Source organism: Podarcis filfolensis (assembly GCF_964270895.1).
Source record: "Podarcis filfolensis genome assembly, chromosome: 6".
NCBI lineage: Eukaryota > Metazoa > Chordata > Lepidosauria > Squamata > Lacertidae > Podarcis > Podarcis filfolensis.
In genome coordinates this window covers 87,061,599-87,086,591 of record NC_139609.1, presented here as the reverse complement: position 1 = coordinate 87,086,591, position 24,993 = coordinate 87,061,599, and the positions used below count along the sequence as shown (strand labels likewise).

At 43.2% G+C, this 24,993-nt stretch overlaps 1 protein-coding gene across 4 annotated transcripts in view; it reads right to left on the bottom strand.

Annotated features, from left to right (window-relative positions):
• Positions 1–2,871: 2,871 nt before the first annotated feature.
• CDH26 (cadherin 26) overlaps positions 2,872–24,993 on the bottom strand; it is a 60,371-nt gene continuing 38,249 nt past the window's right edge. Inside the window, exons 4-20 of one of the 4 annotated variants that reach the window (XM_083618484.1) lie at positions 23,038–23,118; positions 22,140–22,256; positions 19,332–19,499; positions 19,086–19,233; positions 17,390–17,556; positions 16,252–16,380; positions 14,900–15,085; positions 14,439–14,704; positions 12,372–12,514; positions 11,367–11,600; positions 10,236–10,466; positions 9,069–9,202; positions 8,453–8,533; positions 6,596–6,700; positions 3,976–4,080; positions 3,704–3,793; positions 2,872–3,239 (exon numbers count right to left, since the gene is read on the bottom strand). In XM_083618484.1, the coding sequence (XP_083474610.1) occupies positions 3,045–3,239; positions 3,704–3,793; positions 3,976–4,080; positions 6,596–6,700; positions 8,453–8,533; positions 9,069–9,202; positions 10,236–10,466; positions 11,367–11,600; positions 12,372–12,514; positions 14,439–14,704; positions 14,900–15,085; positions 16,252–16,380; positions 17,390–17,556; positions 19,086–19,233; positions 19,332–19,499; positions 22,140–22,256; positions 23,038–23,118 (2,580 nt within the window). In that variant the 3' untranslated portion in view covers positions 2,872–3,044. The remainder of the gene's footprint in view (positions 3,240–3,703; positions 3,794–3,975; positions 4,081–6,595; positions 6,701–8,452; positions 8,534–9,068; positions 9,203–10,235; positions 10,467–11,366; positions 11,601–12,371; positions 12,515–14,438; positions 14,705–14,899; positions 15,086–16,251; positions 16,381–17,389; positions 17,557–19,085; positions 19,234–19,331; positions 19,500–22,139; positions 22,257–23,037; positions 23,119–24,993) is intronic. The other 3 variants (XM_083618481.1, XM_083618482.1, XM_083618483.1) reach the window with 3 other exon arrangements.

Sequence of the window (24,993 nt, the reverse complement as noted above, 5' to 3'; positions counted from 1 at the left end):
GATACGTGGAGAGAGGCCTACATTACACTTATACCAAAGACAGAGACTGAAAAGACCCAACTTAAAAACTACCGACCCATCTCGTTATTGAATGTGGATTACAAAATCTTTGCTAATATTTTAGCAAAGAGACTGAAAAGAGTTTTGATGGAGGAGATTCACGGGGACCAAGCGGGCTTTCTCCCAAAAAGGCATTTGTCGAACAATGTAAGGAATATAATTGACATTTTGGAAAAGCTGGAAGTGAACATAAACACTAAAGCTGTTTTGATATTTGTGGATGCCGAGAAAGCCTTTGACAACATTTCTTGGAGTTTTATGTTGAAGAACCTCCGGGGGATGGGGGTAGGCCAAGGGTTTGAGAATGGTATAGGTGCAATATACTCTGAACAGAAAGCCAAACTAATTGTAAATAATGTGGTTACAGAAGAGTTCAAGATTGAAAAAGGGACACGTCAGGGGTGCCCTATCTCCCCACTACTTTTTATATCGGTCCTGGAGGTTTTGCTTAATATGATTAGGAGGGACCAGTTGGTTAAAGGGATTCAGGTCGGAGCTAAACAATATAAACTGAGAGCATTTGCAGATGACTTAGTACTTACATTACAAGAGCCAGAAGCTAGCACGAAAAGAGTTTTGGAAATAATTCAAGAGTTTGGTCAAATGGCAGGATTTAAATTGAATAAGTCTAAGACAAAGGTTTTGGAGAAAAATTTGACACAGATAGAAAAGGAAAGGTTTCAGAACGAGACAGGGTTAACTGTGGTTAAAAAAGTGAAATATTTGGGTATAAATATGACAGCTAAAAATGTGAATTTGTTTAAAGATAATTATGAAAAAACTTGGAGAGAAGTGAAAAAAGATTTGGAGATTTGGTCCAACTTAAAGCTTTCCTTGTTAGGCCGTATTGCAGCTATAAAGATGAATGTATTGCCAAGAATGTTGTTTTTGTTCCAAGCATTGCAAATAATTGATAAAATGGATTGTTTCAAGAGGTGGCAAAAAGACATATCTAAATTTGTCTGGCAGGGCAAAAAGCCCAGAATTAAATTTAAGATATTAACGGATTCAAAGGAAAGAGGGGGGTTTGCCCTGCCAGACTTTAAACTTTATTATGAAGCGGCAGCTTTCTGCTGGCTGAAAGAATGGCTACTTCTTGAAAACACAGACATTTTGGATTTGGAAGGTTTTAATAACATTTTTGGGTGGCATGCATATTTGTGGTATGACAAGGTTAAAGCACATAAAAGTTTCAAAAATCATATTGTCAGAAAAGCACTATTAAATGTCTGGGTCAGATATAAAGACTTGCTGGAAAATAAAACTCCAAGGTGGCTGTCGCCAATGGAAGCTAAGGCAGTTAAAAAGTTAAATATGGAGTCCAAGTGGCCAAGATACTGGGAAATTTTGGAAAAGGAAGGGGACAAATTGAGATTGCAGAGTTTTGAGAAATTAAAAGGGAAGGTGAGAGACTGGTTGCACTATCATCAAATAAATGAAGCGTTTAAACTGGACAGTAAAATTGGCTTCCAGGTGGAAAAATCAAAATTGGAGACAGAACTGTTAGAACCCAGTACTAAGAATTTGTCCAAAATGTACAATTTACTGCTGAAATGGAATACACAAGATGAAACGGTTAAATCAGTCATGATTAAATGGGCTCAGGACATTGGTCATAATATTTTGTTTGCTGATTGGGAAAAGTTGTGGACCACCGGGATGAAATTTACGGCATGTAATGCCTTAAGAGAAAACATTATGAAAATGATATATAGGTGGTACATAACCCCAGTCAAGCTTGCAAAGATTTACCATGTGCCTGACAATAAATGTTGGAAATGTAAAGAAACTGAAGGTACATTTTTTCATCTTTGGTGGACTTGCCCGAAGATTAAGGCATTCTGGGAAATGATCTATAATGAACTTAAAAAGGTATTTAAATATACTTTCCCCAAGAAACCAGAGGCCTTTCTCTTGGGTATTGTCGGCCAAGGGGTGTTAAAGACGGATATAACTTTCTTTATGTATGCTACAACAGCAGCTAGAATACTCATTGCGAAGTACTGGAAGACGCAAGAGCTACCCACACTGGAAGAATGGCAGATGAAGGTGATAGACTACATGGGCTTGGCAGAAATGACGAGCAGAATCCGAAACCAGGGAAGGGAGGCAGCGCAAGAAGAATGGAAAAAATTCAAGGACTATTTAAAGAAATATTACAAAGTTAATGAAAGTTAGAATGATGTTGGACTGGAAAGTAAATGGTTACTATTAGCAATGGTTAAGACAAGGAGAATAAGGAAGAATAGTCTAAATTTAAATTAAAATAAGGGAAGATTTGCTGAACAATCGATAAGAATTGGGAATACAGAAAGGGGAGGCATGAGGAAGTCGGGGAAGAAAGGTATATGAAATTAGGATATGAAATGATACATGTTTTTTGTTCTGTTTTTGTCTTTGTATGTTTATGTTTGTTGTGTTGTGTTTATATGGAAAAAATAAAAATATTATAAAAAAAAAAAAAAAAGATTTACAGCCAGAGGGTGACCACCGGAGAGGCACCTTCTTGGGAAGGTGGTGGCCTTCCCGGGCGTTTTTCCAACATTAACATGGACCTTAAGTGACAGGCAGGGATGGCAGAGAGCAGACAAGTTGGTGGGGCAGCATCCAACATGGTGCCCTCCAGACACTGTAGACCACAGCTTCCATCAGCCAACAGTCCCAGCCAACACACATGGTGGATATTGTAGTCCAAAACATCAGGAGAGCACCAAGTTGAGGACAATTGGCTTAGGGTAGCTTAAGCTTTCGTGTTATTTTTCTGGTTAAGACAATGGGAAGCACAACATTTCCCACAATGCAACATCAAAATTTAAAAACATGGTATTTATTGCAAAATAAAAAAAAGAATCCATTTATTCAAGTATAAAAATTCAGCAGAATGAATGCTGGCAAAAATCCCTTTATGAACGGCATAGCTATAGTTCCATTTCAAATTAAACTGGGAGGATTCCCAGCTTGCTCATAGGACAGCTTTAAAGGAATCACTTGCTGCAGATTTTGTCAAGAGTGGTGAACTTGGGCCCCAAAGTAGCCAAGAAATCAGGAGGTAGGCTGTGATCATCCACAACTGGTAGGGAGAGAACGGATTCACTTTTCTCCAAAATTCCTTCTTCTGCATAAACATGAGGAGCGTAAGAGACCCCGTTGTCCTCTAGATCGGCGATGTGGTTAAGTTTCTGAGGAGAGTACGTGAGCAAAAGAGCATTTAGATAGCTAAACAAGAGCACCTTCCTGCCTCTACTACATGGATGAGAAATTTGTGGCCCTCTAGACATCACTGGATTACAATTCCCATCATTCCTGACCACTGGCCATGCTACAGCTGGGGCTGATGGGAACTGGAGCTCAGGACAGGCCTGGAGAGCCAAAGGTTCCCAGCCCTGCTTAATGAAATAAATCTTTGTTTTTTCCAGCACATTCAGGGAGAAGGACAACAGCTCAGTAATAGAGCATCTTTTATGCATTCAGGAGCTCCCTAGATTTATTTTCGACCCTCCCCAATTTAAAATAATTTGGTGGCAGGAGAAGATCTTTCAGCTTCTGCATTAACAAAAGCAAATTTGAGCCATTATTGAAACTCATTCCACTCATTCCGCATTTCATAGTTCTTGGAGAAGGGGAACTCCTTCCTGTTTCTCACTTGATTTAAGATTTCATCCAATGTTTCCAGCATCCGGTCATGTGGGTTCTTCCAGCGCTTCTTACTGATTTGGGGGAGCAAGGTTGTCTGCTGAAGCAGAGAAAATGAATTTTAGAGCCCTCACTTGCTTACATTCCACCCAGAATTTCTTCAAATGTAAGGGAAAACTATGAAATCTACAGATGGCAATTTTTTGTAACATGACACATCTTGGGTTATTAGAGATAAAAATCGCAGGGGGTGGGGCAGGATCCTGTTGTGATTTATCTAACCTGATGCCAGCCAGGGATCATTTGGAAATATTCTGGGATGGTTATGGGTGACGCTATACTTCCACCAGGTGCTGTCAGCTTTGCTTGGGTCATTCTATGGTCATCCTTTAAAAGAAAATGAAGCTTAGCTTATAAAAATACAATTGCAGTCCATGTCTTTCCATGCATCTTGCTAAAACCACTCTCCTTAAAATTAGAATGTTTGAAACACATTAGGACATCAAACTGCAGAAAGCCTCAGGACAGTTCACTATAAAACCGCTCTCTCAAGTCTTGCAGAACACTAGCATGCAAACATGACTGCCACATAAATACATTGTCCTCTGGTGTGTGGACAGATGGAACAGAACAGGAGTGAAGAACCTTTTTTGCCCAGTGGGTCAGATTCTCCATTTCCAAGCACAATTCAAAGTGTTGGTGCTGACCTTTAAAGCCCTAAATGGCCTCGGTCCAGTATACCTGAAGGAGCGTCTCCACCCGCATGGTTCTGCCTGGACACTGAGGTCCAGCGCCGAGGGCCTTCTGGCAGTTCCCTCACTGCGAGAAGCCAAGTTACAGGGAACCAGGCAGAGGGCCTTCTCGGTAGTGGCATGCGCCCTGTGGAACGCCCTCCCACCAGATGTCAAAGAGAACAACAACTACCAGGCTTTTAGAAGACATCTGAAGGCAGTCCTGTTTAGGGAAGCTTTTAATGTTTAACAGACTATTGTATTTTAATATTTTGTTGGAAGCCGCCCAGAGTGGCTGGAGAAACCAAGCCAGAGGGTGGAGTATAAATAATAAATTATATTATTATCATCATCATCATCATCTCCCCCAAACCCTTGTGAGCCAAGTATGGCAAGTGTGTGGAGCCGCCCAGCTGTCAATTACCCAATGCCACAATGTTGTCACGTGATCTTGCCTGCAAAGGACTTTCAGAAGCCCATTTCAATTCAAAATCCCTGCCCCCAACTTTGCAGTGGTGGTCATAGAATACTGGCAGTTTTCTGGGAGCAGATGAAAGTCACAATTGCTATAAACCTTTCTGCTGCTTGTAGCTATGACAAGTGCTCCTCTTTGCTGTAAGGGCTGTTCATCTCTGTGCTGCGTGATTTTTATCATGTATTTTAATATGCTTAATGTGTTTTACTCTAGTTTGATAAATTTCCCTTTTATTGTCAGCCACCTTGAGCAATATTCTGAACGATAAATTAACAAACAACCTATTCTTTTATATTCATTGCATGCAGTGCTGCTTATTTCCTTCTGCAATTCATTTTCTAAGGTGTTCTATAATTGGCATTCCTTTGTAATGTCTTACTGTGAAACATTTAAGGTAATATTTTTGTTTCCTGTTAACTATATTTAGATGCATATTTTAAATCTGATCTCCTGTAATGTTTTGTTTTGGAATGCTTTGATGTTTTAATGTAGGTTCCTTCTTAAAAATATAAAACAGTATAAGGATGAAATGAATAACAATTTACTGCAAAAATATGGTGAAATTATGTAACTTATGTAATTTACATAATTAAATACATAAAAACCCTAAATTACTTTGTCATTAATTATTCCACCCCATTCATTTCAATGCAAAGGAAATGCAATGTAAAGTTGGGGGCATAATAAAGAACTGCTGCTGCTGTTGCTGCTGCCCAGGACTGACCTGCTGGGAGCCTGAAGGGCCCGGCCTGTTATGTACTGAAGTTCTCACCCTGAGCCAGCAGGGGGATACTGTAGATAGTTTTCACTCAGGTCCACATATGCAAATAAGGAATTGAAAGTGACTTTAAGTGATTGGACAGTTACAGAAAATTGTTACAGGTGCGTTGTAGTGGAGCTCTATATAAGCAGGCTGGCTGAACCCTTCAGTTCAGTTCAGTTCTGTTCTGGCCTGTGAATAAACAAGAGCTGTTTGAAGAATCGCTGTGTCGTCTGATACGTTCATCCACAACCCACCCCCTGTCCTGGTTCTCTCCACCTGGCTTGGGGCAGGGCCTGACAGGCTCCACAAAGGAGTACTGCTGCTGGGCAGAGAGGGCTCTGTTTTTGTTTTTTAAAATTGCTTTTATTTTTTATCTATGTCATTTGCGATTTATATTAATGCTGTATTCTTAATTTTAGATTTTATGAATTATGTGGAAATTGTTTTCCATTTGGTTGTGTACTTTCTGATGTGTTTTATTTTTCGTTGGTGACTTTTGTTGTGTTGGTAATTATGTAAATCTTGTCATGCTGCAAGTCGCCTTGAGCATTGTTTTAACCAGGGGTCAGCAAACTTTTTCAGCAGGGGGCTGGTCCACTGTCCCTCAGACCTTGTGGTGGGCCGGACTATCTTTTTTTTGGGGGGAGAACAAATTCCTATGCCCTACAAATAACCCAGAGATGCATTTTAAATAAAAGGGCACATTCTACTTATATAAAAACATGCTCATTCCCAGACCGTCCACGGGCCGGATTTAGAAGGCGATTGGGCCGGACCCGGTCCCCGGGCCTTAGTTTGCCTACCCATGGTTTTAACTATGGACAGGCAGCATACAACGAAAATGATGATGATGATAAATGCTTGCAAACTGAAAGCAACAACAAAATCTGGCACCCCTGAACTACTGCATACCATCATACATTTTTTTTATACCTGAAGCAACTGTGGTTTTGTGCACATTTTACTCACAAGTAGGTTTTGTTCATAGTGTACTTGACTGGATGTCCGTGAATGTGAGGTGCTCGCTCCAGCTGGCCTCTAAGAAATAAAATACCAAAACAAATGACAGGCTATCCAGCGCTGTAGCTCTGCTGACATAACAAGACTTCCACATGTGCAATGGAGTCAATTTCCCTGCTTCTCCTGCCTCCTCCACTCCACCCTCAAAATCAGCTCCAGGTGGTTGGAAACCTTCCAAAGTAGATTTTTGAGGCACATGGGGAAAAGAAAGGAAGCAAAACTCCATTTGTGCCAACTCCATTTGTCTTACCCATAGAGGCTAGTGGCGCAGGGAGCCAAGTTCTGGAGGGCGCCAGGGAAGAGGCAGAGGCTGGACACGGCGCCTCCCAGCATCAGCTCGCCGCCCTCACCCGCCTCCGCCATGCTGCGCCGAAGCAGCGCCACACCTGGAGCCTCTGCTGAGCCAGGAGCCGCTGTGTCCACCTCCACCTCTTCCCCGCGCCAGAGGAGCTGCCCTCCAGCAAAGCTCGGCACCGGCAGTGCCGTTCTCCCTAAAAAAGGTCAGCAACTATGGGAAATGGGGGGGGGCGCATTGGAGGGATCTTTGCACCACAGCGCCGGATATACTTAAGACGGCCCTGTGCGCCAGCAAAGCCCTGCTGGTGCAGCATGGGACGCAAGCCAATATCAAGGCATTAAAAGCATCGGACAATAAATAAACAAGCATATATATGTATACAGTGGTACCTCGGGTTACAGACGCTTCAGGTTACAGACTCCGCTAACCCAGAAATAGTGCCTCAGGTTAAGAACTTTGCTTCAGGATGAGAACAGAAATCGCACAGCGGTGGCGCAGCGGCAGCAGGAGGCCCCATGAGCTAAAGTGGTGCTTCAGGTTAAGAACAGTGTCAGATTAAGAACGGACCTCCGGAACTAATTAAGTTCTTAACCCGAGGTACCACTATATAAGGACAATTTGAAGGAGCTCAATCCCTACATACAAGGCAGATTTCAGCCCTGAGTGATTGCCTTGGACAACATCCTAGGCTATGAGATACCTACAGGCCTTTGACCTCCAGGTCAATCCCTGCCTCTGGCATTAATGGCCTGCTGATTAATGGCCAACCTCTGTGAGCTGGTCTGAAAGGGGAGCCAATAACTTTTGTATAGGATGATCAGGAGGCCCTTCATGATGCAGACTCCCACTCACCTACACAAGTGGCTCTAAGAATAGCCTACAAGAGTAGAGACTTTTGCTGAATAAACAGAGTTTGAGGGTCAGAGCAGTTATCTTTCAGCAAGGCAGACACCCCTGTATAGCTTTCCAGTTACTCCAGTATGCACACTATGCTAGAGATGGATGGATCTGCAGTTAGTTTCTCAGTGTTTCTCATTTTTCCAATCTTAAATTCACGACCACATCAGTCTGCGAATTTTTTTGTAAAAGCCCTCATGTGTATTTGAGCATACACATTTATGGATGCAATTTCCCCACAGCATACATTTTGGTATGTCATTTTCAGCAAGGAATGTATTTTTAAGCAAAATTGTGCCCTAGTATATGCATTTTTGTACATATTACTTGGCCTAAGAACTGCATTGCAAAATTCAGAGAAGGATGGCTTCCTTACAGTTCATATATTGTTGGGGAAAGTGTGAGTTAGGCAAGTTCCCCTTTAAAAGCAGACTGAAATAAATTTCTCTCCTAATACCCAACAGAAAGAGAGGGGGGAGGACAAACAAGAGCAACACCAGGCAAGGAAACTGTACTGTTCCATTACAGGCCCTTTAAATATACATTCAATAAAGCTCAAGGAGTTCTGTGGTTACCTTAATTGTTTGTGTTTTCTCTTTGGAAATTTGTGCATAGACTGTGGATGATGTAGCAGGATCTCCCATATCGGGTGTATCCTAAATGGAAATCAAAATCAAATGCATTATTACATGTTGGTTGTGTGTGAAGCAGCTGTTCTGAATTGACAGACAGCAATACAAGAATCTAGCTGGAACTACTAAAATTGTGGGTGCCTGCCTGGAAAAGGTCGACACAAATGTTCTCTGGGGATCTGCTGCCTGTTGAAGGAGTGCCTGCTTGCCTATATGTCCTGCTAGTATATATGCAAAGAAAGCAGATGTTACAAAGGCATTCCAAGTCTCCACTGCTCTCTGGTCCCAAAGAATCAAAGACTACCATCTTATACAACTCAATAGGAATAAATTCCATTCGGCTTAATGAATCTCACATGATGATTGTACAGTAATAGCATTGCCCCGGAACATCATAGGGAGAGAGTACAAGGTGGGCAGGTGCAAAAGACAGCAGAACCCCTACATCTTTAATATCTGAATTGAATGCTACTGTTGCAGAAGCTCCCTCTTCTATACAACTGCAAGAGCCCTGTGCTGCTTTCCATTTAAGCACACAATGGATAGCGGTATTATTTACCACCTGAGACAAAGCTTGTTGGCTCTCCTCATTGTAGTGGATCAGAGTCTGGTTGCCTTCTTCGTACGGAATGAAGGGAGGGCCTTTCTTCGATTCTGGTGTTGAGGAACACCAGAGTAGGAGAGCTAAGCCCACTGCATAACAAGGAAAAGAAAAACAAAGGATGAGCTTTAACACTTTTTTGGATGAGTGGGAGGGAAAATCCATCCTAAGATCCCCTCCACCACTTAGAGATATATTTATATCTTAAGCATATAGAAATTGCCTGAATTAATTAATTCAATACAAAGGTAAAGGGACCCCTGACCATTAGGTCCAGTCGTGGCTGACTCTGGGGTTGCGGCGTTCATCTCACTTTATTGGCCAAGGGAGCCGGCATACAGCGTGGCCAGCATGACTAAGCCACTTCTGGTAAACCAGAGCAGCGCACGGAAATGCCGTTTACCTTCCCACCGGAGTGGTACCTATTGATCTACTTGCACTTTGACGTGCTTTCAAACTGCTAGGTTGGCAGGAGCAGGGACTGAGCAACGGGAGCTCACCCCGTCACGGGGATTCGAACTGCCGACCTTCCGATCGGCAAGTCCTAGGCTCTGTGGCTTAACCCACAGCGCCACCTGCATCGTAAAAGGTAAAGGACCCATGGACGGTTAAGTCCAGTCAAAGGCAACTATGGGGTGCGGCATTCATCTCACTTTTCAGGCTGAGGGAGCCGGCATTTGTGCACAGACAACTTTCTGGGTCATGTGGCCAGAATGACTGAACCGCTTCTGGTGCAACAGGATACCGTGATGGAAACCTGAGCACACGGAAACGCTGTTTACCTTACTGCCGCAGTGGTACCTATTTATTTACTTGCACTGCTGTGCTATTGAACTGCTAGGTTGGCAGAAGTTGGGACGAAGCAACAGGAGCTCACCCCGTCGCATGGATTCAAAGTGCCAACCTTCCGATCAGCAAGCCCAAGAGGCTCAGTGGTTTAATCCCATGAAGAAGCAGCTCACCCTACTAATCTATGTGTGCATGCACTTTGAATTGAAATTGAGCACCCGCTATAGAAATCAGTCACTGATGAACAAGGATAACAGGTTTACATTCTCTCTGTACAAGATCTGAGTACGTTATTTCTGCCAGTAAGCAAAAGGCAAATTTTACGACATCACTCACAAATCAGTAACAGGAACCCAGCCACGATTGCAGCGACTGCTCCTGCTCCAAGACCCACCGACATGGAAGCCCGTTTCAGCTCCTGCTCACATGTGATCCCATCCCGGCAGGAACACACACCGACATGGAGCGTCTGTTCCATAAAAAACCCCTGCCTGTCGAAAATGTGGAACGGCACTTCGTAAATGCCAGAAGGGAGGCTTTTCAACATAAACAGCTCGACTGAGTCATCTAAAGTGGGGGAAGAGGGAGAGAGGGAGAATGCTTACATTATTTCTTTTTGCTAATTATAATAATACCATGCTGGTAATGAGACAATAGTGATGATGCAGACAAGGATGAGCAGGTTGAACCCTTCCAAATATTATTAAGCAGATTTAAATCATTTTTAGGTTCTTAAGAATTGAATGGTTGCTTGCAAATCCTCTAGGCAATTCTTTGGTTAGCTGTCCAGCCTTCTTTGAAAGCTTCAGAAGAAATGCTTTCTCTTATCATTTATAGGTAGTTTATTAACCTGTGGTGTCAGGAAAAGCTGCAGACAACAGGCCAGAGAATGGAGGTCAAAATCCACATCTAACAGCACCTGCCAATCTATCAGGCTTATAGTTGAAGAGGAGATGGAGATGTCCTGCAGCCCCATTAGCCCTGCTGAAAGGCCAGAAACTTTTGTCTCCTCCCCTACCTGAACTCTGTTTAAAAAATGTCTCCTATAGCTTTATTAGTCTGAAGACTGTCAAAGCGATGTACAGAATATCAAAATTATGTATACTAGACAAAACCCTATTTGCATTGAGTTTTCCTTGCACTCTATAGATACTATAGAGTTCTGCATGCGAAAAGTACAGTGGTACCTTGGTTCTCGAACTTAATTCTTTCCGGGAGTCCATTTGACTCCCTAAACCATTCGAAAACCAAGACATGGATTCTGATTGGCTGCAGGAGCTTCCTGCACTCAAGCGGAAGCCGCGTCGGATGTTCGGCTTCCGAAAAACATTCACAAACTGAAACACTTCCGGGTTTGCGGTGTTCAGGAGCCGATTTGTTCGACAACTAAGCCGTTCGAGAATCAAGGTACCACTGTACAGGGCAGAACATGGAAAATCCCTACGCCACAGTAGGAGGGTAGCTTACCAAAGTTCTGTCCCAGTTTCCAAGTGTCTTGTACATTCCCATTTGTCTCCACTAACTGGAATGTAAAGGGCTCTGCATAGAGATCAGAGTCTTTGTCTTCTGCTTTTACAAGGAATGGGCCTTTTTCCTTTCCGCTGCAGACCACCAGCAAAGATGTAACTAGCATGGGAGCGTTGTCATTGAGGTCAGAGAGGTGAAGTTGGATAGTGCCTGTGCCAGTTTGTGGTGGAACACCTAATAGGGGGAACAAATGAGCACAATGCTAAAAAAGAGAGTGCAAATATTACAGAGCAGGAAGGAACTCACAGAATGAGAAATGGATTTCACCCACTGGTTTCGGCATCTGACCTCCTCAGCAAACGCTTCCCACACTGTATTTCTCTGTTGCAAATGTCAGGTCATCCAAATCATTCAAGTTGGACCTGTTTTGCAAACTCTCAAGAAAGGATCATCTAGGTCAGAGTTTACACTGGGGCCCAAGAAACGGCTCTCTGACTGGGAAGCATTTTTAAGACAGCTTCTCAACATATTTTTAGCATAGCTGTCAAGCGTCCCTTATTTGGCGGGACAGTCCCTTATCCCAGCACCATGTCCTGCTGCTGTCCCTTATTGATGATGTCCCTTAAATAAGCTACTGAAGATAATGGGGCCCTTTCTATGTCCAGCTGTCCTTTGTCAACAACAAATTGTTGCTGTTTTTTTGTGTTGAATATATGCTATATGGTAATATATGAACCTAATAGGTATCTAAAGCCATTTGCATGCAACAAAATATGTATTTTATCAAAGTAATTGTTGATCCCTTATTTTGGCTGCTGGTCCCTTATTTTTGAGGCTGCTGGTCCCTTATTTTCAAATCTGTAAGTTGACAGCTATGATTTTTAGACATCACAGGATAATTCTGTTGCTTTCATTTTCTGCCCAGAAATATTCAAAGCTGAGTGTTAAGTGCTAAACCAGAGCTGCCTTGCATCTTGCACCGTTATTGTCTGAGGAGCTACTTACCGTCGTCAATGGCGTGAATCACAATGGTGTATACGCTGTTGTTCACGTGGGGAGATTCTCTATCTAGTGTTTTCACATTTGTCACGGTCCCCGAGTGTTCGTCAACAGTCACCCAGCCACCTGGGTCGGAAGCTATTTTGTACCTTAAAGAGGAAATCAAATGTTTTATTTTTAAATGAGCGATGAAGGCTCCAGAGTAGCTATGAGGCAGGGTTTGCTTTCCCACCCTCCAAAGGACTGTAAATCAAGGGTATACTTAATGCTGTGCTATGCTGAACATTTCCTTCCACTTCCTTTCCCAACCATTCTCCAACAGTGAAAAGAAAAAGAAACTGCACTCATATAAAAAAAGTCAGGTGGAAAGAAGAGTTTCTGTAAAATTCTCATGGGGGAGTGGAAGGCTTTGGTTCCATTGACATTACTTCCAAAATGGCTCCAGGGTTTTGCGAGTAGGGGTGTCAGGGAATTCGGCCTGAAGCAAAAATTGTTGCTGCTCGTGTTTTTGTCCCAGGTCCAGCACAGAACTCAATCTAGCAAATACAGTGGCTATTCGCTCACATAATTCTTGGGGGGTCTTTATTTAATCTTACAACCAATACATAATTTTTGGTGGGGTTTATTTGCATGGTTTTGACATTTCCTTTACATTGACATGTATGGCGTGAAAATGTTGCTAATTATGTTAAATTTGTGAAGTACGCAAGTCCCCATTTTGTATTTCTATGTTGCGAACTGCCCTATGATCTTTGGGTGACGGGCGGTATACAAATTAAATAAATAAATAATAGGGCAGAATTAATTGTGTAAACTATGTTAAATAGCAGACAGCAAGATGAATGGCATAGTATTAGGTGAAAAACAAACAGCCGTGGAGAGAAAATGCATCCATTCTCCAGCAGTCTGCATTCTGCAGCCTTCCTGGGTGCTCTGCCTCCTAAAATCCCCATGGTTTCCACAGCTGGGCTTTCCTATAAGAGATGGAAGGCAGGGAGGCTGTCTGCCATGCACCAGACCGCAGTTTATCATTTTTTTAAAAAGAAAACTTCTTTGAAAGTAAAAACACTGCAATTGCTACAGAAACAAAAATCAGGGTGTGCAACAATCTCAGTCATGTGGAAACCATTCTCCCCCAGTATCTCCCACTTCTGTGATACCCTAGGGCAGGCATAGGAAAACTCTGGCCCTCCAGATGTTTGGGACTACAATTCCCATCATCCCTAGCTGACAGGACCAGTGGTCAGGGATGATGGGAATTGTAGTCCCAAACATCTGGAGGGCCAGAGTTTGCCTATGCCTGCCCTAGGGGAAGACATCCTGATGCTGATGCTCCCATGTTGTAACTCCACCCATGAGACTTTTTTCAAATCAGGAAGCATAGGTAGCTAGGTAAATATACTGTTCTGTAAAGATATTTTTAATTTGGGAGCATGGTGACCACATACACACTACCCACTGTCACCTCGCAACAATAACGTAAGGTCCAAATTTATTTAATTTTAATGTTAAGGACATTTTTAAAGTGCTCCATGAATGAATCAGGAAAACAGAAGCGAATTTCACAGGGGAATGAAACATGTGAAAAATCAGAAGAAAGGTTTTGACACAGCACTCAAACAGGTAGGCCACTCATGCTTAAAGGAAGAAGAGGAGGAGTTTTGATTTGATATCCCACTTTATCACTAACCTAGGGAGTCTCAAAGCGGCTAACAATCTCCTTTCCCTTCCTTCCCCACAACAAACACTCTGTGAGGCGAGTGAGGCTGAGAGACTTCAGAGAAGTGTGACTAGCCCAAGGTCACCCAGCAGCTGCATGTGGAGGAGCAGGGAATCGAACCCAGTTCACCAGATTACGAGTCTACTGCTCTTAACCACTACACTACACTTGGCAAAATGGCGGTCATGGGACACGTGATTGGGCAAAGTGTAATGTTCAATGACTCCCTGTACTCTTGGGTTCTTGAATCTATTCCTCCTCACTCTCTCTGAAGTGGAACCCTAAGCAAGCTCCTTTGGAAGACCCATTCATATGGGACACGCATACAAGAATGACCAGCAGTTCTTCCCCACCTTATGATGTGTGGTGTTGTGTCTGGATCCTTGGCTGTGTAATGTGAAATCGTGTTCCCAGGGACCATCCCTTCCTCTTTCCAAAGAACAAGAGCAGGAGGATGGAACTGAGGAGCGTCGTTCTCATCAATGATATTTATGTTCACATATGCTTCTTGGTTGCCTGGAGAACTCCGCATCTGACCGCCTTCACAGATAAAGAAGGGCTCTTCATTTTCTACAGAAATCATGAGTCTCCTCTTGTTATGTTTGTCATAAACCAAAGGCTGAAAAGAAAAGATGCAGAGCAACCACAAAATCACAATCTCCCATTAGTAAATTCTGACTAACTATACACAAAAACTAGTAGGATGGGGTGGGGGGTTGTAAATGATGATGTGCTGCTACCCAAATCTTGATAAAAGTTCTATGCTTGGAACAATTCTTCAAATCCTGTCAATAGCTTTGTCCATCTACATTACCTTTGTGATGCTTAAAACCCCTTCATTGGTATCAGGATCCGTCTCAATGCTGAAGTTCTCTGTATCATCTCCTCCCAATATCTTATACTTGGCTCTCCAAGCAGGTGTGTTGGGCGAATCTTTATCTTCCACCTGGAGGCGAAGGATGCCATGTTCTGTTTTGCCTTCTGGGATGTTCAGATAATGCTTGGAAGACACAGACAGGGCATCTCAGTGAACAAAAGACAGCTCCAAACATTTCCTCCCATTTTCTGTCACACTGCAATGTGACCAAGATACATAACCCAGGGTGGAGTGGACTGCTTAGGAGGTTTCTCTATAAGCACAAGGAAATCCTGCTTGCCTGGTGAAATGATTTCCCCTATCTTCCCACTGTGCGGTGTTTTGAGGCATAGGAAGTGGAGACAGGGGGAAAACCCCACTGCGGAAGTAGGACATGTTATGCTGCATCTCCACTCCCATCGTTCAGCCCGGACACTGAGGTCCAGGACTGAGGGCCTTCTGGTGGTTCCCTCACTGTGAGATGTGAGGTTACAGGGAACCAGACAGAGGGCCTTCTTGGCAGTGGCGCCTTCCCATCAGATGTCAAGGATATAAACAACTAACTGTCTTTTAGAAGACATCTGAAGGCAGCCCTGTTAAGGGAAGTTTTTAATGTTTGATGTTTTATCGTGGTTGTAATATTCTTTTGGGAGCTGCCCAGAGTGGCTGGTGAAACCTAGCCAGAAGGGCGGGGTATAAATAAATTTCTTGTTGTTGTTGTTCCTGCTAGTGCAGCTATTTAATTGAATCTGCCCCCAGGATTGGACTGTGCAGGCAGAAGTTGCATTGATGAAGTGTGGTCCTCAATTATGCAGAGAGTTCTACTCTTGAATTCCTGGCACAACACTAGGGAAAGTCAACGCATGGGCAATGACATGCAGAATGACTTCAGAAGCAGGGCTTGTATACATGCCGCTGACCCCTGTACACAGTTTGGCATTTGCATTTTTATTATTTATTTTGAAGTATTTCTAATCTTAATATTTTAGATTCTCCAAGCGGCATACAAAAATAGACTCAGTAATGACAGAGCCCCATCCTAGAGGTCAGGGAAAAGCTGGGCATGACTTAAGCATATCCAAGAACCAGGGTGAATCTGATTCAAACAATAAAAGAGATTCCAAGTAATTACATTTTTGTAGAATTTGCAGTAGCATTCTGATTAGGCTGTATACCTGCAGGCCTGTCAGCACTGACGGAAAACAATGCCTTAAAGTGGACCCTTAAAAAGGCAAACCGTTTGACTTCATAACTGGGACCTGGAAAACTCTCTCCCACCCTGACAATAGCCCTCAAGCAATAGTCCTTACAGTTCCTTTAGCAAGCAGTGGTGCGTTGTTGTTTGAATCTTCCACAGCAATATTAATGGTTGCTGTTGATGACAGCCGTGGATTTCCATGGTCTGTAGCTTTGACCAGAAGTCTGAAAGCCGAGGTTGCCTTGAAAACGTTAAAATATGAAAACATCATCACTCTCTATATGTCCGAGATGATATTGGTGTGAATTCAATAACTCCAAAGCCATGCAGATTTTCCAAAGAGGAAAGATGCATTTGCAAAACGTAAGGCTCATGGTCTGACTGACCCGCTTAGAATCCAGCTTTCCTGAAATGGCCACAATTAGCCACCAGAAACTTTGGGTTGATTCTGCTGCTAAGATACCTATTAGCTTTATTCAATTTTTTCCCCCATGCATGTTGTGTGGCCACAACTGAGACCGCCTTTAAAGATGAGTTTTGAGGTCCATGGCTTTGGGTAAATTCAAATGTTTTTGCTCCATGGTGTAATTTGCACAGGACCATAATTCTGTATAAATATGGCATTTAGACCCTATGGTGGTGGAGGTGTTCCCCATCCCTCATCTCATTCTCTCAGCACCAGTGATGTGGGACAGAGCAATAACAGATGGCATGTTGAGGAGGTGGCACTTACCTGACATCCCAGCTATTGAGTCACTACTGCTTACTGGGAAGAGCAGAGCTATAGGGAAGCCCCCACACTGCAAATGCAGCAATAGGAGCCTGCTGATGCATTTGCACCATGTTGACCTCCCCAGCACCTCCATTTTTCCTCCCAATAAGCAGCAGCTCCATATCAGGTGGTAAGGTAAGCTCCACTGCACCACCACCACCCATCTGCTACTGGAGCAAAGTGAAGGCAAAAGGTCACTCAGTGACTCATTGCTAAGTGGATCAGGCTGAGCCAGTTCTCCCTGACCCAACACCAACATTGATGGCCCATTTGTTTACACTGCATTTGTTTGCCTTGCATGGGATATTTTTTTACAAAGATTAGGCTGCTGAAAGGCAATTTGTAGAGGAAATACTAGGGCAGTGGATTTAAAGAGTGACATACTGAAGGCAAAATAATTTTCACGAGTGTATACATGCCCCAAAAGGGGGGGGGGGATAGAGCTTAAGAAGACAGGCTTTATTTACAAGTTCTATACCTGATAATCTGAGCATCCCGTGACACGAATCAGGCCACTTGAAGGATCAATGGTGAAGATAGGTTCTTTTGTACGAGGTGTCTGCAAAACCAGAGAATGCTCCACTAGAGAATTCGGAGTGCCTTCTTCATCCTTGTCATAGGCCGTGGCATTGAACACTGGTTCATCTATGATTGGGGAGGGTGCAGTGTTTATAGCAAGGGAATAATACAGAGCCTAGGACTTGCCAATCAGAAGGTTGGCGGTTCGAATTCCTGCGACGGGGTGAGCTCCCGTTGCTTGGTCCCTGCTCCTGCCAACCTAGCAGTTTGAAAGCACGTCAAAATGCAATTAGATAAATAGGTACTGCTCGGGCGGGAAGGTAACCGACGTTTCCATGCGCTGCTCTGGTTCGCCAGAAGTGGCTTAGTCATGCTGGCCACATGACCCGGAAGCTGTACGCCTACTCCCTCGGCCAATAAAGCGAGTTGAGTGCCGCAACCCCAGAGTCAGCCACGACTGGACCTAATGGTCAGGGGTTCCTTTGCCTTTATAGTGTGTCTTTTCTATACAGTCGTACCTTAAAAGTCGAACTCTTTGCGACTCGAATGTTTTGGCTCCCAAAAGCCGCAAACCCAGAAGTGAGTGTTCCGGTTTGTGAATGTTCCTTGGAACGCAAACATCTGACACGGCTTCCGATTGGTTGTAGGAGCTTCCTGCAGCCTATCGGAAGCCGCGTCTTGAATTCTGAATGTTTTGGCAGTCGAACAGATTTCTAGAACGGATTTTGTTCAACTTCCAAGGTACGACTGTACTTCCATTCTTGGCACTTGTATAGTTGATCAGTAGAGCCCACCTCTTGCCAATTTCCCCACGTGGGCAAATTTGTTACCAAAATCAGAGCAAAGCCAACAGCTTTTGCCACTGCCTGCTCAGTGCCTTCTCGCTTGCCTGCTGCAACCCCTAGCCATGCCACAGACTTTAGGCTCCACCAATGCCAGCAACTCCATCCTGAGTAAAGGTGGATGGGAAGCAGAGAGGTGCAAAAGTGGAGTGGAGAAGAATGGAAAGTCTTCCACTTCTGAGAAGAAGGGGCAGAGGAGGTATTGAACAAAATTAGACAGTAGGACAAAGGGTGCGATGATGATGATAAATGAGATGGATAGATAGAGGATAAGAAAGATGAAAGCTGCTATAGGAGGAGGAAGGGAATGTAAAAGGACCAGAGAAGGGATGAAAGGCAAATGGGAGAAGAAATTATAGGAGATGAGTAAAAATGCTTGAGGCACATGGGGTGGGAAAAGGAACAATATAAAATAAAAAGCCTTCTTTGCTTAGATCCTCTGGGTCAGCAAATTCTTCCTAAAATGGGAAGACAGAGTCAAAATCACTCCAGATCAAATTTCTGTTCTTAGCTTAAGGAAAGCTGAGCCATAAAGAAAATGTTGTCTTTGCCAAAGAATTTGGCAGTTTCCAAAGATGGATTAAATAGCAATAGAAAATGATATCAGTAATTGCCAGCTGATTATGCCAAAGTCTGTCTGCACTGGCTACCATTTTGTGACTGGCTCTGCCACTGCTCTGCCATTTTGTGACGGGTTGGCTTCAGTAATTTGCCGCTATCTCAGGTGGGCTCTGGGAGTAGACAGTTTGAGCAACCCTGTCCTTGACAAGGACCATATACAGCGAAGCTATCAACAGTGTCCAAGATACTCACTTCTGTCGTGGTTTTCTTTCATGGTGATGTTAAATTCCTTTTTAGAAAACTCAGGCGCATTATCATTTATATCCTTAATTTTAACATTGAAGAGTAAAGATCTATCCACTATTTCATTAGTCGTCCTATCCACAACATCAAAACGTATCTGAACGATGGACAATCAGAAAGAAAATTAAATTAGCGACTGGCTCATGTGTTCTATGGACTTCTAAAAAGAAAAAAAGTTAAAAGTAAAGTAAATACCGTGAAAGAAGGGTTTTGCTCTCGATCAATGGAACGGTGCACAGATACATGTCCATTCACATCATCCTCGATAGAAAACAGTCCAGGCTCTGGATATTCATCCACACCAGGTCCACTGATTAAATATTTCACATTTATATCACGCTTGCGTGATACATCATTAAAGAGCTACAAAGCAAAATAGGCTGTTGATTAAAGGTTAATCTTACCAGCAGAGTAATATTTTAATGGCAAGATTCTTCTACATTTTACTATTCTGATAATCCTAGGGACTCAGCTACATTAGTCAAGAAACACCTTTTTGAATGCATTATAAACATGCAACACCACATGGCACCAGAGAGCAAGAAAAAATTTCGAAGCAATTTTCCAGAGCATTTTTCTTCTTTTGTTATAACAATTTAATTTCTGACTTATTTCTAGCGGGGGGGGGGGGTCCTGTGTGCAGATCCACCCCTAATGTAGATTTTTTGTGTGTTTTTTAATAAAGATTTAATAATAATAATAGTAATAATAATAATAATAATATTTATCACAATCAGCAGCATGATTCTTAAGAAAAGTTTCCCAGCCTTAATTCTTGTGCCATCTCACAGATGTTTTAGTGATGCCAATGCCATTGCAATGAAATCCTCAAGGCTTTTTTTAACAAAACAAAAAAAACCCCAAGAGTTACAGTTTGGTGACACACAACAGTCAGTCCTTTTATTGTAATAGAGTACATGCAATTATAATGACCAATCTGCAAGTATATTAGTAAATAAAAATCTCTCAGACAAATTCCAAATAAGAAAAGGGAATAGACAAGGCTGCCCTTTATCTCCAATGTTGTTTATTTTGTCATTGGAAATATTGCTTCAGAATATAAGGGGGGGGGAGGGAAATCATAAGTATAGAAGTCGGGCATAGAACTTACAATTTTTTAATATATATATATATGTATGCAACAATGGCAGCTAGAGTTTTGTTAGCCCAAAAATGGAAAGCAAGGGAGGTCCCAAGTAAGGAGCACTGGCAACTTATGATAGAATTTGCAGAACCAGCAGGTTTAACACATGAAAAAGAGAGCAAAAAGAGCATCTATTTAAAGAGGAGTGGAAATTTTTTGCTGAGTATTTGGAAAACAACTGTGCACTGTTGAAGACGCTGGCAGCATTAAGATAAATTCAACAGTGTGATTAATATTTGAATGATTTAAATTGGGGAACTGACTAAAATGGTTACAGTAAAATATGCAGGAATGATAGACATGTAAAATGAACCATGGGAAGGAGAAGGAGGGAAGTCGATGGATATATAGTATTGTGTAAAATGCATATTTTGAGATGTATAACTTGAAAACTTAATAGAAACTATTTTTTAAAAAAAATGAGATACGTGCAATTTTTAAGTGGCACAGACTAAGAGATGCAATTAGATATGCTACTTCTTTGCTCCGTTACAACTCTGAATTTTCTAAAGTGTTTTTAAAAATTGCCTCCAAAGATATATTTTAAAGAAAGTGCCAGAGACTGTGTGTATGTGTGTTTTGCTGGGAGGAGACAAAAATTTTCTCCCAGAAGATAAGTAAACATTGCCAGTGACACTTATATTTAAAGAAGATGATTATAAACATGCACAGGCTTGAAATTTCCAATTGTAGCTTCCTCCTGCATTGAGCGTCAATAGGGCCTGTCATCCATGTGACAAGCATGAAAGTGAGGACTTAGAGACTTGCCAAACCGAGTCTTCCTTGGTTTGGAGACTTCCTAGTAACTCCAACTGACATTCTTCTGCGGAGTGGGGTGCAGATACTCTTGGTCATCTTTAAGGTGGTGATTCCCCAGCCCCTGACCCAATTTCCATTTATTTAAAAGCAATCCACACTGTGACCTTGGCCTAGGAGATGAGGGTCACTCCATCCCCACACTTCAGATGATTGATCTAATGATTTGGGAGGGGGTACAAGCTGTCTTCTCAGCTTATCTACAAGGATCAGATGTGGGGAAGCTGTGAACCTGTGGGCATCCTCTGTGGGCATGTGGTGTGCATCCGAGAATGGCCACATCTGCACCTTGCATGTAGCAGTCATGGCTTCCCCCTCACTGGGCTACAATTTCCTGATTGGTTTAACAATCAATTCCTCTTCCCAGGGTACTCTGGAAATTAAAAACAGAGCACAGGGGTCTCCTAACAGCTTTTGGCACCCTTAAACTACAGTTCCTGTGATCCTATGTGATCAGAATGCTTTAAATGTAGGGTGCAGATGTGGCCAGAGAATTATAAGAAGAAGAAGAGTTTGGATTTGATATCCCACTTTATCACTACCCGAAGGAGTCTTAAAGCGGCTAACATTCTCCTTTCCCTTCCTCCCCCACAACAAACACTCTGTGAGGTGAGTGGGGCTGAGAGACTTCAAAGAAGTGTGACTAGCCCAAGGTCACCCAGCAGCTGCATGTGGAGGAGCGGAGACGCGAACCCGGTTCCCCAGATTACGAGCCTATCGCTCTTAACCACTACACCACACTGGCTCTCAAGAAGGTGTCTATGTCCACTTTAGACCATACCCCCACCTGCATGTGGCCCCTGAAGGGTTGACAAAGGGCAAATATGGCCCTCAGGCAGAAGAAACTCCCAACATGCACACACTTTAAGGTGCACACACAATGTTCTTGGCTGTTCTTGCACCACATGAGCAAACATATCACGGCACAAGCTGTTGAAGGCTTGACTCAGATGCAAATTGCCCTTGGGGAACACAGCCAGAAACACAAAATACTAGACTATAAATATGCAAGGCTTTCCAACACATTACAAATTGGCTTTTACCTCTCCAACACGTTTTGGGAATGGCCCTTTGTCTTCCTCCTCAAGTTCTAGGGTGGTAATAACCCATCTCCTTTTGGTGCGACGCAAAGGACGAAGACTGTCGAGCAGCTTCAGATCCTGGGAGTGAAAAGAGCGCACTTATGTTACAGCCACCTATGTGCATCACTGTAGCAGGTGCCTCTTTTTCAATACAAAAATTAAAATATAGGGAGTTTAAAATAATGTTCCAAATATATCCTTCAGCCCCACACTGATAAGTTCAGTAACAGAAGATAAGCTTCCTCCTTTGTTCATTGACCTGTAGTGGGACTTGCATACACATGCCATAACTAGATGAATATGGACGCACATAACTTCTTAAGGACTCAGAATCTAAAATCTGTCCAGCCTCATCAAAATATAGACCCAGATTCAATTATCCTCCCCCATCAACAGACACACAAGCCATTCTAAAAAGAGAGAGAGAGAGATTTGCAGATAATGTCTATCTGGTTTTTAATGTTATCTACTGGAGAACTTGGGATGCGGGTGGTGCTGTGGATTAAACCACAGAGTCTAGGACTTGCCAATCAGAAGGTCAGCGGTTCGAATCCCTGCAATGGGGTGAGCTCCCGTTGCTCGGTCCCTGCTCCTGCCAACCTAGCAGTTCGAAAGCACGTCAAAGTACAAGTAGATAGGTACCACTCCGGCGGGAAGGTAAGCGGCGTTTCCGTGCGCTGCTCTGGTTCGCCAGAAGCGGCTTAGTCATGCTGGCCACATGACCCGGAAGCTGTACACCGGCTCCCTCGGCCAATAAAGCGAGATGAGCACCGCAACCCCAGAGTCGGTCACGACTGGACCTAATGGTCAGGGGTCACCTTTACCTTTACCTTACTGGAGAACTTAACCAAGTCCCCACCTGACTGCTTCTCTTGTGGACGGTCTTCCTTAGACTGCTGTCATCTCCCAGGGCATGGTAGAAGCTGTTGATGGCAAGAACCTTAACGGATGGAGAAAAGGGCAAGAGTAAGGAGGATGCTGCATTGGCAAAGTCATGCTGCCCATAGTATCACACCCTGAAAAGCCAGGCAACTTTGACATCTGTAATGAATGCATTTTTCAATTAAAGATCTGGCTTTGTTAGGAATGTAATGTTTTCACTGGGTGATTGAGGCTGTTGTGGCCACAGAGGCTTCAGAATTCAAGGGTGCTTATAATGCCATAATGTCCCATAATCTCTTTTCACACCCCGGCAGTGTCTTCCCATGTTCCTCAACCAGGCAATAAATGCCAACAAGCACCAACCTATTTTATTCATCCCAGCCCTGAACATTTATGCCAATGTTGCCCTTCCATTCACCTGAAAAACTGAACAAAAAAATGAGTCAACTCTGTAGAGGTCACCAGCTTTCCCTCTTCTGTGTCATCTGCCTTGATGCAACAAACTTACTCAGAACTGTAGCTGTTTTCCTAAGGATTATACCCAACTATAACGTAACTGTCATTTGCAATCAACTGTATCTGGCCAAGCACAGAAACGTTGCTGAACCTGTTATATCATGGTTGATCTGCAAGGTGTCTGCGTCAGATTTCTCTGGGCTGCTCTACTCAACAGTTAATTACTCCTCTGGGACTTCCTCTATGACTTCCCTGTTTAAGGACTGTCCAGAAAATGCATTTAATATAGAACAGCCTCCCCTGACCTGGTGCCCTCCAGATGTTTTGGACTATAACTCCCATCATCCCCAGCCAGCAAGGCCATGCTGGCTGTGACTGATGGGAATTGTAGTCCAAGAACATCTGAAGGGCACCAGATTGCAAAAGGTTAGTAAGGAAAGCAAGCACAAAGCAATTAACTGGAGCCATGCATCAGATTATATCTTACCTGTGCTTAAGGAGCTGGAGTGCTTCTGAGTGCCAGGATTTACTTTTAAAGCCCTACACAGCTTGGGACCTGAAGAAATGTCTAATTCCACACCAATTTTCCTGGGCACTGAGACAGTATTCAGAGCTGCAGCTGCTTGTCTTTCCCTGCTGTTTGAGATGAGTCAAGTGGCCAACAGGGAGAAGACCTGCTCTTTTGTAAAACCCCACTTTTAGAAGTCTCACCCCAGATAGGCTCACCTGCGCCCTACATCACAGAATAATCCTATACATGGTATCCAGAAGTAAACCCTACTGAATTTGATGGGACTTAAGGACTTGCCAATCAGAAGGTCAGCGGTTCAAAATCCCACGACGGGGTGAGCTCCCGTTGCTCGGTCCCGGCTCCTGCCAACCTAGCAGTTCCAAAGCACATCAAAGTGCAATTAAATAAATAGGTACCGCTCCAGCGGGAAGGTAAACAGCATTTCCGAGCGCTGCTCTGGTTCGCCAGAAGCGGCTTAGTCATGCTGGCCACATGACCCGGAAGCTGTACGCCGGCTCCCTCGGCCTATAGAGCGAGATGAGCGTCACAACCCCAGAGTCGGCCACGACTGGACCTAATGGTCAGGGGTCCCTTTACGTTTTTACTTCCATGTAAGTAGGTATAGGATTGCCACCCTTAATCACTTTTCAGCACCATATGAAAACCTTTTTATTTCCCCAGACTTTTGCCACGTGCAGGAATTTGAATCATCAATGTTTACTGCTGCTTTTACCCTGCACCTTTACGATTTTGCTAGTGTTCTGGTGCATTCTTATTTTATTTTTAACAGCTGTAAACTACCCTGATAACTGTATATTGAACAGCAATATAAAAAGTATTATTCCTAGATATTGATGCATAAGAAAATTCAGTATCAACAAGGTTTTTCCACCATCTGTAAGAATGGGTACAAATCAGACTATGGTAAGTACGCCTATCATTTCAGCAGGAATTTAAAGTGCTCAA